Consider the following 13204-nt stretch of genomic DNA (forward strand, 5'->3'; position numbering starts at 1 on the left):
TCCTTTTCCCCCTCGAATTGATGTTTCACAGTAGTGTTCCTGAATTTTTTCTCAATTCTAATGACTTACGTACCATCGTTTAAAGTTGCATTTCTATTCCATCCTACATTATAATAAATTTAACATTTTGGTTCTGATATTCATCGTACTGATTCTTTATTATATCATAAATTGAGTGCGGACTTTTATATGTTTACGAGAAACCTGAAAGCGAAATAATGTACATTGTTAGACATTAATACACCTACACTTATCGCAAGTCTCTAACAAATTTTACTACATGTAGTATTTTACCTCATGTAGTACTTTACTTAATGCACATATAATGCGAATGGATTAACAGAATAATAATGAAATAGTTAAGAAATAAATCTAGTGGAAAGCATTCGAGCTAACATCGCGAAGAGTCCAATTGCTTATAGCCTGCGGTATGTATTAATTATAAATATGTTATTAGTATTAGTATATATTAAAAATATAAATTTGCGTAAATATACGAAGTGTTTTTATAAAACAGCCGCACTACAATTAGCATATGCTACATATAGCATTACCTGTATCTCATTCCAGCAACGCTAACCATGGTCATAGTCGGCACAATCAACGGATGGACAACGATTTCTCTTCCTTATCTAATATCCGGAACCGGCGGCGTGCCGATGACGTTAACGCTGGATGAATCTTCGTGGATAGTTTCTTTGACGATACTAGGTTCAATGATCGGTTCACTTGTGGCTGCCCCGTTGGCCGATCTAGGCGGTCGTAAATACTGCCTCCTTGTATGCAGCACAATGTACACCGTAGGCTGGTTCATCATCTACGAAGCAACTTCCGTGCCAGTGCTATACCTTGCTCGGGTGATTCTCGGTATAGGCGTTGGTATTGCCCGCACGATAAATCCCATGTACGTGTCAGAAGTCGCCGAAATGAACATCAGAGGAACCCTAGGTACTCTAATCGCAGTGAACGTATATACCGGGTCACTAATAACCTGCGCCCTAGGAATCTGGCTACAGTACAAGCCACTCCTGGTGGTTCTTATAATAGTATCCTTTATATCCATCTTGTCGAACATGTGCTTCCCCGAAACTCCGTATTTTTTGGTCGCAAAAGGTCAAAAGAAGCAAGCATGCAAGTCGATAGCCTATTACAAAGGCATCGTAGATCCTGAAAGAGTGAAAATCGAACTACGTGCTCTACGCGCACAAACCAGATACGAATTACACCCAAAATCCAGATACGAATTACAAAAACAATCCAGGAGCGATTTACCCCCACAGTCCAGTAGCGATTTACCTTCACAATCCAGAAGCGATTCACCCTCACAATCAAGACGCGATTTAACCCCACAGTCCAGTAGCGATTTACCTTCACAATCCAGAAGCGATTTACCCTCACAATCAAGACGCGATTTAACCCCACAGTCCAGTAGCGAATTACCTTCACAATCCAGAAGCGATTTACCCTCACAATCAAGACGCGATTTAACCCCACAGTCCAGTAGCGAATTACCTTCACAATCCAGAAGCGATTTACCCTCACAATCAAGACGCCATTTAACCCCACAGTCCAGTAGCGAATTACCTTCACAATCCAGAAGCGATTTACCCTCACAATCAAGACGCCATTTAACCCCACAGTCCAGTAGCGAATTACCTTCACAATCCAGAAGCGATTTACCCTCACAATCAAGACGCCATTTAACCCCACAGTCCAGTAGCGAATTACCTTCACAATCCAGAAGCGATTTACCCTCACAATCAAGACGCGAAGTACACTCAGACTCCTTTTGGGAAGTAGTAGACACAGAACCCATGTCCGATTTAAACTTACCATCCAGTAGCACTTCACCCTCACAATCCGCATCCGTAATACACTCAGAAGTCATATGCGAAGTACACCAGCAACCCACAGATGAATTACGCTTACAATCCTCGCGTGAATTACACCTACCATCCACAAGCCAAATACACCGACCATCCACAAGCGAAATAAACCATCCATCCACAAACGAAATAAACCCAGACCACATATCCGAAATACAATCGCGATCCAGAAGCGATTTACGCATACAACCCAATGTGGATTCACGAGGATCGACGGACATAGATGTGATATACATGGATGGAAATAAATATACCTGTATAACCAAGCTGCAAGTAATACTACATCGAAGCAACAGGAAAGCTCTGTTTATCATGCTTGGATTGATCATGGCACAACAACTTAGCGGGAACTTCATCACTACGCAGTATTTGGAAGTGTTGTTCAGCAAAACAACGATCGTTATCGATCCACAGGAAGCGTCGGTTTTGGTCCAGCTTTTCAGCCTGGTATCTGGTAGTTTAACACTCTTAACAGTGGAATTCTTTGGAAGAAGAACTCTTTTGATTATTTCTACGGGTGGATCGTGTTTAACATTGAGTATTTTAGCAACTTATCTTTCGTTAGTTGAATATAAGATTGACGTTTCCAACTTCTCTATTGTTCCAGTTATCGACTTAATTATATATCAAGTAGTGTTTGAAATTGGTTTAGGTACGTTATCCAATGTTCTCCTATGCGAATTATTTCCTACGGAACTAAAAGGTTTCATTGGTGCCATCATTGTAATTTTCGATGGTATAATTGGTTTTACCGTGTCGAAACTGTATCAGGTGATTACCGATAATGTAGGATTGTATGCGATTTATTTTATCTTCGCGATATCATGCTTCTTGGCAGTTATCGTGGTGGTCCTATGGATACCGGAAACAAAAGGAAAAACATATCACGAGATTGAAGCGCTTCTAGTTGGTAAAAATTTGAATCCTTTGAATGAAGAAGTTAGAATCGAAGAAATGGATATTTGTAGAATATGACAAGAGAAACTGCACCGTACGTCCGTGGCACGGTGTCTACTTACTCCGAATATTTTATTTCTCATTTTTATTAGTATAACGATGAAAATCTTCAATTTTATCACGATATGCAATTTTTGTAGTAACGTAGTTTTATTCGTTTGTACGTGTAATTTTAGAAATGTGTTTAACAAAGGTCATGGTCATTTACAAGCATTTGCATCGTATAAATTGATTTGCATTGAACTTAGAGGAATACATGCTCTCAAACTAAACTTTTTATCCATTTCATAACACGAACAATGTAGCAATATCATTTAACTCGAGATAATTGAACAACAGCTTGCAAAAGTTAGAAAAGTAATATATTAATGAATGACAAGGTGACATAATACTGATAAGAACAATTTTTTATAACTCAGCTGTTATCAATGCTGTTATTTTTTGTTTGCAATATATAACATATGTATATCACATATATGTATATCACATATATATATGTTAATATTGTTACAATAAACGGCAAGAATGCTGAGAAAGTCAGTATTTATGCTAAAAATAATGTAATATAAGTAACATAATGCATTGATAATAAGTACTTATATTACATTGTGTGTGTCGCTGATAAGCATATGTATATACATATACAATTATATATGTGTAAGACATGGTCTTTTCGGCGTTATATTATAGTTATTACTGAAAAATATTTGAATATGTTAGTTCGAATATTATAGTAATTACTGTATCATAACACAGCGATGAATGTCTAGCCTTGTTTAGCAGAAAGTTTATGGAACTGATGAATGTTATCTTGGGTAAATTATGGCTATAATAATAGTGTTCACTTTTAATTTCCTACTTTTAATATACGATAATTTACGCGAAAAATTAAATATCGATAATTTTATAAAATTCTGCCTATCAACAATTATGTATTTATTGTATATCTTTTAAACAATTATCTTATTAAAAAGCTACAAGAAACATGGAATTAGCATCTATATATAAAGTCACAAACAAGATTTTAAATGTTCTATTTTATTTAAGTTTTATTGTAGACGAATTTCTTACAGACACTCCTAGTGGAAATTAATTACAGGAGTCCGAATGAAAACGAGTCAACTGTAATACCAAATACTGCTAAGGTCCCAAACCTACGTCATGCTAAATCGGTAACGTCGAGAACGATATTAAAATGGTAAGAAAACCACCGAGTTCACTGGGTAAAGTACTCTAAATAGGGACCTTCTCTTCCACGGTTCCATCGCCCGCCTCTTTTAAAAATATTACAATTTTTGTATAAAAGAATTCGGACAAATTCTTTCTTGCCATTTATTTGCAAAACATTAGTTCTTTGATCGTTATGGAAACAAACAACATAAAGAGCTTTTAGAACGACCGAAGCAGAAATTTAAACCTGAAAGTAAAGATTTAGTTAAACCAGAAACTAAATTTCATTTGTATTACAATTCTCTGTGAGATGCTAATTCGTATATGTATCGATTTTTCACACACTCATTATTGTAAAAACCGTAATAGACGTGACATTATATGGGACTCTGTGTCGCGTGTTCTGTAATACCGATATCAAAATATATCAGTGTTTCCACGCTCCTTACAATTCATAACGTTGCGTCGCGACGATTGCAATCATCTGAGAAGTGTTCTCGCCACATGTCCATTATGTGGTCGTTTGAGTGTGCTCCGTTTTGTATACTTGGAATTAAGTTATGAAACTTTATAAATGGTTATATAATATTCTGATGGATTGTAAAATTGAAAATCTAAAAAATTAAAATAATAAATCTATTCTCCTGATAATTAATCTAAAACAACAACATCAATTCCTAACTTTTAAATTAATGATTTAAAAATATGATCGCATGGCATATTCGCTCGCGCGTATTCCGGGTGCATACAGGTAAACGTGCACTGGACAGCTCTTTCAATTTGTAAGTCGCCGCAAGGACACCTCTGCTTTGGTGACTGCTCGATGACTGCTCGACGTTTACATCGGATCACAGGAGTTGTCGCGCCGGTGATGTTCGCGAATCTGCTGAGGATTCAGTCGTGGATCTGCAGTCCTGCCCGATTGATACTTCGGTACTAGGTCAGAGATCTGTAATTTCACGTCCTCCGTAATCCTATTCGGCCCCGCGAGGTTGAACCCCACTGTTCAGTTGGGGCCTTGCATTCGTAATCCGGTTTAGCGGTCTCTCCACGGGTTCCATTTGTTCAGTTGGAGTGTGTTATGTTGCCGGCCCGTGTGCTGGATCCACGGCTGCATCACCAGTAGATCACTGGCATCATCGGTCAGCACCATCGACCGCGACTCAAGTAAGTTTCGAACGGAGAAACAGGAACCGAGTGAAGGGCATTCCGCTGATCCTTAGGGTTGTCCGGTACACGGGGGTACGTCGCGTAGGTTTGATTGTTCTTTCGAGAGATCGCGATCTCGTTCGTTCCGGGCGCACCCTGATTTTTATATTACCGTCCGATTCTTCGGATTTCTCCGTGTTTTCCCATTTTTCAGGGAAGCTTATTGCGGTCATGTTAGAGTTTCTTTCTAATACCTTCAAGAGTTTAGAGTCGCGAAAATAACATGTTAAACAGTTTAGTGCAACGACTCGTATGCCTCCCTTGCAAGACACAAAATTGTATATACACAGTGTCGGTAGCTACATTTTCTTTCTCTCGTTCAAAGTTAGAGAAATGTACCTTTGATGCCGAATGCTACCAGTAGGGATGCGAATTATTGTACGATATTTGCACTGATCGATGTAGTCGTCGTGTAGGAGATAGATGTTGCGTTATGTATGCTTTTCTACGTTTGTAAAAATTCATGTAAGCGCTGCGATAGAGATATGTGTTTCGGAGTTAGGCTACGAAACAACTATTTCTTTACGCAGGGCCACGGTCAAGTAGAGTCAGAACTCGACATTCTGTCAATAGGTCGAATGTCGAGATCGATGTGTAATGTTAAATAACCCATGGACGGTTCTCGTGCGTAGTCACCTCCTCGTGGTGAGATCTGGTAATTGGCATCGATTTCCAAAAATTAGTCAGTTGATTAATCTAATACCAAACCAAGAACTACGCTACAGTCCTCTTTGGATCACCAAAAGCCACTAAGAAGATTTTGGATGATCTAGACTGGACTGCACAGTGGGGCATCGTGGGACATCGTTGGATATCATTGGACATCGTTGGACACCATTGGACAACATTGGACATCGCGACAGTTTATGTGGGAAACGTCGAAATAGAGGGAAAGCAAAGAGAAAAAGAATTGCCGCCATAAAGGAAGCTATGCTTCAAGAAATTAAAGATAATTCAAATGCTGGATCATGATCGCAACGTAGCCGATGTAGTAACATGAAACAAAAATAACTAATAGTCGAAGCTGTGCAATTATTTTTGCTCATTTTAATTTTTATATTATAGGAAATATGTATCATATAATAGTTGGCATTCGACTGTTCTAACATTATAATTAGGATATTTCCTAGATATAATATGTACAAAAATATTTTGTTCCTATGTTAGAATATCGAAAATTGATTCGTTATATTTAAACATGTAACAAGGAATATTAGAAGTGTTTATGTATTGAAATAATGTCGACTGAATGTAAAGGGGAAGCAGCTCCAGAAGTACCCAGTATAGTTGTGGCAGTAGTGGAAATGGTACAAATCAAAACGAAATCCGTTAATTACGAGACCCAGTGTAAAGATTTCTTACAGTTGTTCTTGCTTTGCTATAGATAATTACCAATGATCTTTCGTGCAGTTTTTAAATAATTATGTGTGAACTGGATTCTACAACTTGATTTATTGAAAATCTATCGTGATTATATAATTGCGTGAAAGTACTCATTTCTGGCAGCATGTCCCATCGTAGGACGGTAAGCATTTAATATGATTATATGATAAATATTTTTGAAACAAACAGCTAGAAATTAAATATCGCAGAGTAACAAATCCTAAATTCTAATTCAACGAGAATATAAAAAAGATAAGAAAAGAAAATAGAGGTACGAATCCATAGCAATTACTATTAATTTCGAATCTACAATTGAATCGAAGGTTCATTATGATTTATAGAACTTGCAAGTATTGCCAAAATTTCAAAGTTTTGATTCCTACGTGTCGATTTAAAGTTTTGGCACATAATGAAATGCATTAACATATCGTATCGATAATACCAAAGAACCGTCTGAACCTTCGAATATGATTCGATATTTAAAAATCACAGTAATCTTAAATCTTTGACCTTGTGCCTTGACCGATCGTGATCATTTAAAATTTTGAATATTTCACCCTGATTTAAACTGTCACGACCCACCAAAACATAAAGTTCAAAGCTTAAAACTGTTACGTCTTATAAATATCGAATCATATTCGAAGGTTCAAACGATTCTTCGGTATTATTGATACGACATGTTAGTATATTTCATTATTTAGTAAAGATATTTAAGAAACATACAAAAACCTTTCAAATTATCATGGATTTGGAGGACATTCAAAGGAAATGATTTTAAAAGAAAGATGTCAAAAGCATAAATAACCTTTAGGAAACGTCAGTGAAAAACTCGAGTACGTCTTCTATCTATAATAACATCAAATAACATCAAGCATATTTTAATGCTGTTGGTAGAAATACCATAAATCATATTTCTGTTAAGACAGGAGAAGGAAAATTTTTTAATTCCCTTGTAAAAATATTAATATTTAAATACTTCTTAATATCTTTTCCGTGGTTTGGAATTTATATTCGCTCAATAGTTTGATTTGACTATCTAATTAGAATAGAATTATGATTTCTATTCTTAACAAAGGTATATGTTTTCCAGGTTCCCAGGGGATTGCTTCGGGACGGTGGTTCCGATCGTGCCGGTTTATCATCGAATAGGAAAGCTCGTAGTCTCTTCAAACAACGAATATGGCAATGTCTACCATCTACATTAGGTATTTATCTGTAATTTTAATACGCAGAATGCAATTACCTTTGCCTCCTCGAATTGATGTTTCATAGTGATGTTCCTGAATTATTTCTCACTTCTACTGACTTGCGTACCATCGTATAATGTTGCATTTCTATTCCATCCTACATTACGATAAATTTAACATTTCGATTCAAATATTCATTGCACTGGTTCTTTATTATATCATAAATCGAGTGCGGACTTTTATATGTTTATGAGAAACCTGAAAGCGAAATAATGTACATTATTACACATTAATACACCTATACTTATCGCAAGTCTAACAAATTTTACTTCATGTAGTATTTTACCTCATGTAGTACTTTGCTTAATGCACAAATAATGAGAATGGATTAACAGATTAATAATAAAATAGTTAAGAAATAAAACTAGTGGAAAGTATTCGAGCTAACATCGCGAGGGGTCCAATTACTTATAGCCTGCGGTATGTATTAATTATAAATATATTATGAGTATATATGAAAAATATAAATTTTCCTAAATATACGCACTGTACTTATAAAACAGTCGCACTACAATTAACATATGTTATATACAGCATTACATGTTTCTCATTTCAGCAACGCTAACCATGGTCATAGCCGGTTCAGTTAACGGATGGACAACGATTTCTCTTCTATATCTAATATGCGGGACCGGCGGCGTGCCGCTAACGTTAACACACAGCGAATCTTCATGGATCGTTTCTTTTACAGTACTTGGTTCAATGATCGGTTCACTTATGGCTGGACAGTTGGCCAGCCGCAGCGGTCGTAAAAGCTGCCTCGTCTTATGTAACACAATGTTCACCTTAGGCTGGTACATCATCTACGCCACAACTTCTGTGACAATGCTATACTTGGCTCGGGGGATTCTCGGTATAGGAGTTGGTATTGCGCACACAATAAATCCCATGTACGTGCCAGAAGTCGCCGACATCAACATCAGAAGCGTAGTGAACGTATCTATCGGGTTACTGCTAACCTGCGTCCTAGGACTCTGGCTGATGTACGAGTCACTGCTGCAGATTCTTGCAATAATATCCTTTATATCCTTCTTGTCGAACACGTGTTTTCCCGAAACTCCGTATTTCTCGGTGGCAACAGGTCAAACGATGCAAGCACGGAAGTCGTCAGAACATTACCAAAGCTTGATAAATATGCACAAACTGAACATGGAACGACATGCTCAACACGCACAAACCACGCACGAATTACACCCACAATCCACAAGCGAATTAAACCAGCCATCCACAAGCGAATTAAACCAGCCATCCACAAGCGAATTAAAGCAGAAATCCACAAGCGAATTAAACCAGCCATCCACAAGCGAATTAAACCAGCCATCCACAAGCGAATTAAACCAGCCATCCACAAGCGAATTAAACCAGCCATCCACAAGCGAATTAAACCAGCCATCCACAAGCGAATTAAACCAGCCATCCACAAGCGAATTAAATCAGCCATCCACAAGCGAATTAAATCAGCCATCCACAAGCGAATTAAATCAGCCATCCACAAGCGAAATATACCGATCATCCACAAGCGAAATACACCGATCATCCACAAGCGAAATACACCGATCATCCACAAGCGAAATACCCCGATCATTCACAAGCGAAATACCCCGATCATCCACAAGCGAATTAAACCAGCCATCCACAAGCGAATTAAACCAGCCATCCACAAGCGAATTAAACCAGCCATCCACAAGCGAATTAAATCAGCCATCCACAAGCGAATTAAATCAGCCATCCACAAGCGAATTAAATCAGCCATCCACAAGTGAATTAAATCAGCCATCCACAAGCGAAATACACCGATCATCCACAAGCGAAATACACCGATCATCCACAAGCGAAATACACCGATCATCCACAAGCGAAATACACCGATCATCCTCAAGCGAAATACTCCCAGACCCCACATTTGACATACTCCCACACCCCACATGCGGAATACTATCACGATCAACAAGCGATTCATGCACACAATCCAATGAGGATTTACGCGAATTGGCTGACATAGATGAGACACACATAGATTTAACTAAATATAACTTGTCAACCAAGCTGCGAGCAACGCTACAACGAAGCAACAGGAAAGCGTTGTTTATCATGCTTGGCTTGATCATGGCACAACACCTTAGCGGAAACTTCATCACTATGCAGTATCTGTTAGTGCTGTTTGGCAAAACAACGATCAGTATCGGAGCAACCGCAGTGACGATTTTGGTCCTGGCTGTCGGCCTTATATCTGGCACTTTATCCACCTTAACAGTGAAATCTCTTGGAAGAAAAACACTTTTGATTCTGTCTACGCTTGGGACATGTTTTACATTGACTATTGTAGCAACTTATCTTTTGTTAGTTCAATATAAGTCTGACGTTTCCCTCGTCTCACCTCTTCCCGTTATCGACCTAATTATATATCAAGTAATGTTTCACATTGGTTTAGGTACGTTACCCAATGTCCTCCTATGCGAGTTATTTCCTGCGGAACTAAAAGGCTTTGTTCGTGCCATCATTGTGATTTTCGATGGTATAATTGGTTTTACCGTGCCGAAACTGTATCAAGTGATTACCGATAATGTAGGATCGTATGCGAATTACTATATCTTCGCGACATCATGCTGTTTGGCATTTTTTATGGCGTTCATATGGGTACCGGAAACGAAAGGAAAAACATATCACGAGATTGAAGCGCTTCTAGTTGGTGCAAATTTGAATTCTTTGAATGAAGAAGTTAGAACCGATGAAATGGAAATTCATAGAATATGACGGAAAAAATTGCACCGTACGTTCGTGGCACGGTGTCTACTTACTCAGAATATTTTATTTCTCATTTTTATTAGTATAAAGATCTACAATTTTACCACCATATGCAATTTTTGTAGTAACTTAGTATTATTCGTTTGTACGTGTAGTTTTAGAAATGTGTCTAACAAAGTTGACGGTCATTTACAAACATATATATCGCATAAATTGACTTGCATTGAACTTAGAGAAATACATGTTCTCAAACTAAACTTTTTATCCATTTCATAACACGAACGATGTAACAATATTAATTTACTCGAGATAATTGAACAACAGTTAGTAAAAGTAAGAAAAGCAATATATTAAAAAATGACAAGGTGACATAATACTGACAAGAACAATTTTTTATACCTCAGTTGTTATCTGTGCTGTTATTTTTTTGCAATATATAACATGTATATCACATATATATATGTTAATATTGTTACAATAAATAGCATGTATGCTGAAAAAGTCAGTATTTATGCTAAAAATAATGTAATATAATTAACATAACACATTGCTGAGTACTTATATTACATTGTGTTTGTCACTGATAAGCATATGTGTATACATATATAAATATATATGTGTAAGACACGGTCTTTTCGGCGTTATATTATAGTTATTACTGAAAAATATTTGAAACGTTTGTTCGAATATTACAGTAATTACTGTATCATAACACAGTGATAAATACCTAGCTTTGTCTAGCAGGAATTCTATCGAACTGTCGAACGTTATTTTTGGTAAATTATGGCTATAATAATAGTGTTCACTTCAGAAATTTATAATATTTCCTACTTTTAATATACGATAATTATTAAATGGCGAAAAGTTAAATATCGATAATTTAATAATGTTATGACTATCAATAATTATATATTTATTGTATATCTTTTAAACAATTATCTTATTAAAAAGCTACAACAAACATGGAATTACCATCTATATATAAGGTCACAAACAAGATTTTAAATGTTCTATTTTATTTAAGTTTTAATGTAGACGGATTTCTTACAGACACACGTAGTGGAAATTAATTAAAGGAGTCCAAGTGAAAACGAGTCAACTGTAATATCAAATACTACTAAGGTCTTAACCCTACGCCACGCTAAGTCAATAACGTCGAAAACGATATTAACATAGTAAGAAAACAACCGAGTTCACTGGGTAAATTACGCTGAATATCGACCTTCTCTTCCACGATACCATCGCCCCTCCTCTTTCCTAAAATATTACTGATTTTGCATAAAAGAATTCGGACAAATCCTTTTTTGCCATTCATTTGCAAAATATTAGTTCTTTGATCGTTATGGAAACAAACAACATAAAGAGCTTTTAGAACGACCGAAGCGGAAATTTAAAACTGAACGTAAAGATCGAGTTAAACCTAAAACTAAATTACATTTATATTATAATTCTCTGTGAGATGGTAATTCGTATATGTATCGATATTTCACACAGTCGCTATTATAAAAACGCGACTAGACCTGACATTATATGGGACTCTGTGTCGCGTGTTCTGTAATACCGATATCGAAAAATATCAATGTTTTTCACGCTCTCTACAATTCACTACAATGCGTCGTGATTGAAATTATCTCAAAAGATACTCGCTACATTTCCATTATGTGGTCGTTTGAGTGTGCTCCGTTTTATATACTTGGAATTAAGTTATGAAACTTTATAAATGGTTATATAAAATTCTGATGGATTGTAAAATTGAAAAATCTAAAAAATTAAAATAATAAATCTATTCTCCTGATATTTAATCTAAAACAATAACATCAATTCCTAACTTTTAAATTAATGATTTAAAAATATGATCGCATGGCATATTCGCTCGCGCGTATTCCGGGTGCATACAGGTAAACGTGCACTGGACAGCTCTTTCAATTTGTAAGTCGCCGCAAGGACGCCTCTGCTTTGGTGACTGCTCGATGACTGCTCGACGTTTGCATCACGTCACGGGAGTTGTAGCGTCGGTGATGCTTACGAATCTATTGAGGATTCAGTCGCGGATCTGCAGTCCTGTCCGATTGGTACTTGGGTGCTCGGACAGGGACCTGCAATTTCACGTCCTCCGTAATTTTGTTCGGGGGGCGCGGGTGTGGACGTCGCTCGTTCAGTTGGGGCCGTGCATTCATAATTCTGTTCAGTTGTCCCGGCCCGGCAGGCCCATGGTAAAGCGGAGTCAGAACTCGGCATTCTTGCCAATAGGTTGAATGTCGAGATCGATGTGTAATGTAATCGGTGAGACCTGGTAATTGGCATTGTTTTCCAAAAATTAATCAGTTGACTAATCTTTGGAAAACGATACCAAGCCAAGACCTACGCTAATACAATGCAGTTTGGATCACCAAAAGTCACGAACAGTATTTTGGATGATCTAGACTGGACGTGGGCCATCGTGGGCAACCGTGGGATACCATGGGAAGCCGTGGGGAAGCATGGAATACCGTGAGGCACCATGGGAAACCGTTGTACCCCGTGAGACTCCGTGGGACAAAAACCACGAAGAGAATTTACCGTGGGGCAGAGTGGGATATCATAATAACATCGTGGGATGTCCTGGGA

General features: G+C 37.3%; 3 protein-coding genes across 4 annotated transcripts in view; all 3 read left to right on the plus strand.

Annotated features, from left to right (window-relative positions):
* LOC138187071 (uncharacterized) overlaps nucleotides 1-13204 on the plus strand; it is a 55447-nt gene that overhangs the window by 18813 nt on the left and 23430 nt on the right. The window lies entirely within an intron of this gene.
* The window catches only part of LOC138187074 (uncharacterized), a 31396-nt gene that overhangs the window by 148 nt on the left and 18044 nt on the right, over nucleotides 1-13204 (plus strand). Inside the window, exon 2 of the mRNA XM_069127549.1 lies at nucleotides 571-6747. Coding sequence (XP_068983650.1) covers nucleotides 571-2861 — 2291 coding nt within the window. The 3' untranslated portion in view covers nucleotides 2862-6747. The remainder of the gene's footprint in view (nucleotides 1-570; nucleotides 6748-13204) is intronic.
* On the plus strand, nucleotides 6461-10981 carry LOC138187099 (uncharacterized). The gene is made up of 3 exons (XM_069127579.1): nucleotides 6461-6529; nucleotides 7696-7810; nucleotides 8409-10981. The coding sequence occupies exons 1-3, from the start codon at nucleotides 6461-6463 to the stop codon at nucleotides 10604-10606; spliced, it is 2382 nt and encodes a 793-aa protein (XP_068983680.1). The 3' UTR covers nucleotides 10607-10981.

The sequence above is a fragment of the Bombus flavifrons genome, chromosome 14 (genome assembly GCF_040668555.2).
Source record: "Bombus flavifrons isolate JBK064 chromosome 14, iyBomFlav1_principal, whole genome shotgun sequence".
In the NCBI taxonomy this organism is placed as follows: Eukaryota; Metazoa; Arthropoda; class Insecta; order Hymenoptera; family Apidae; genus Bombus; species Bombus flavifrons.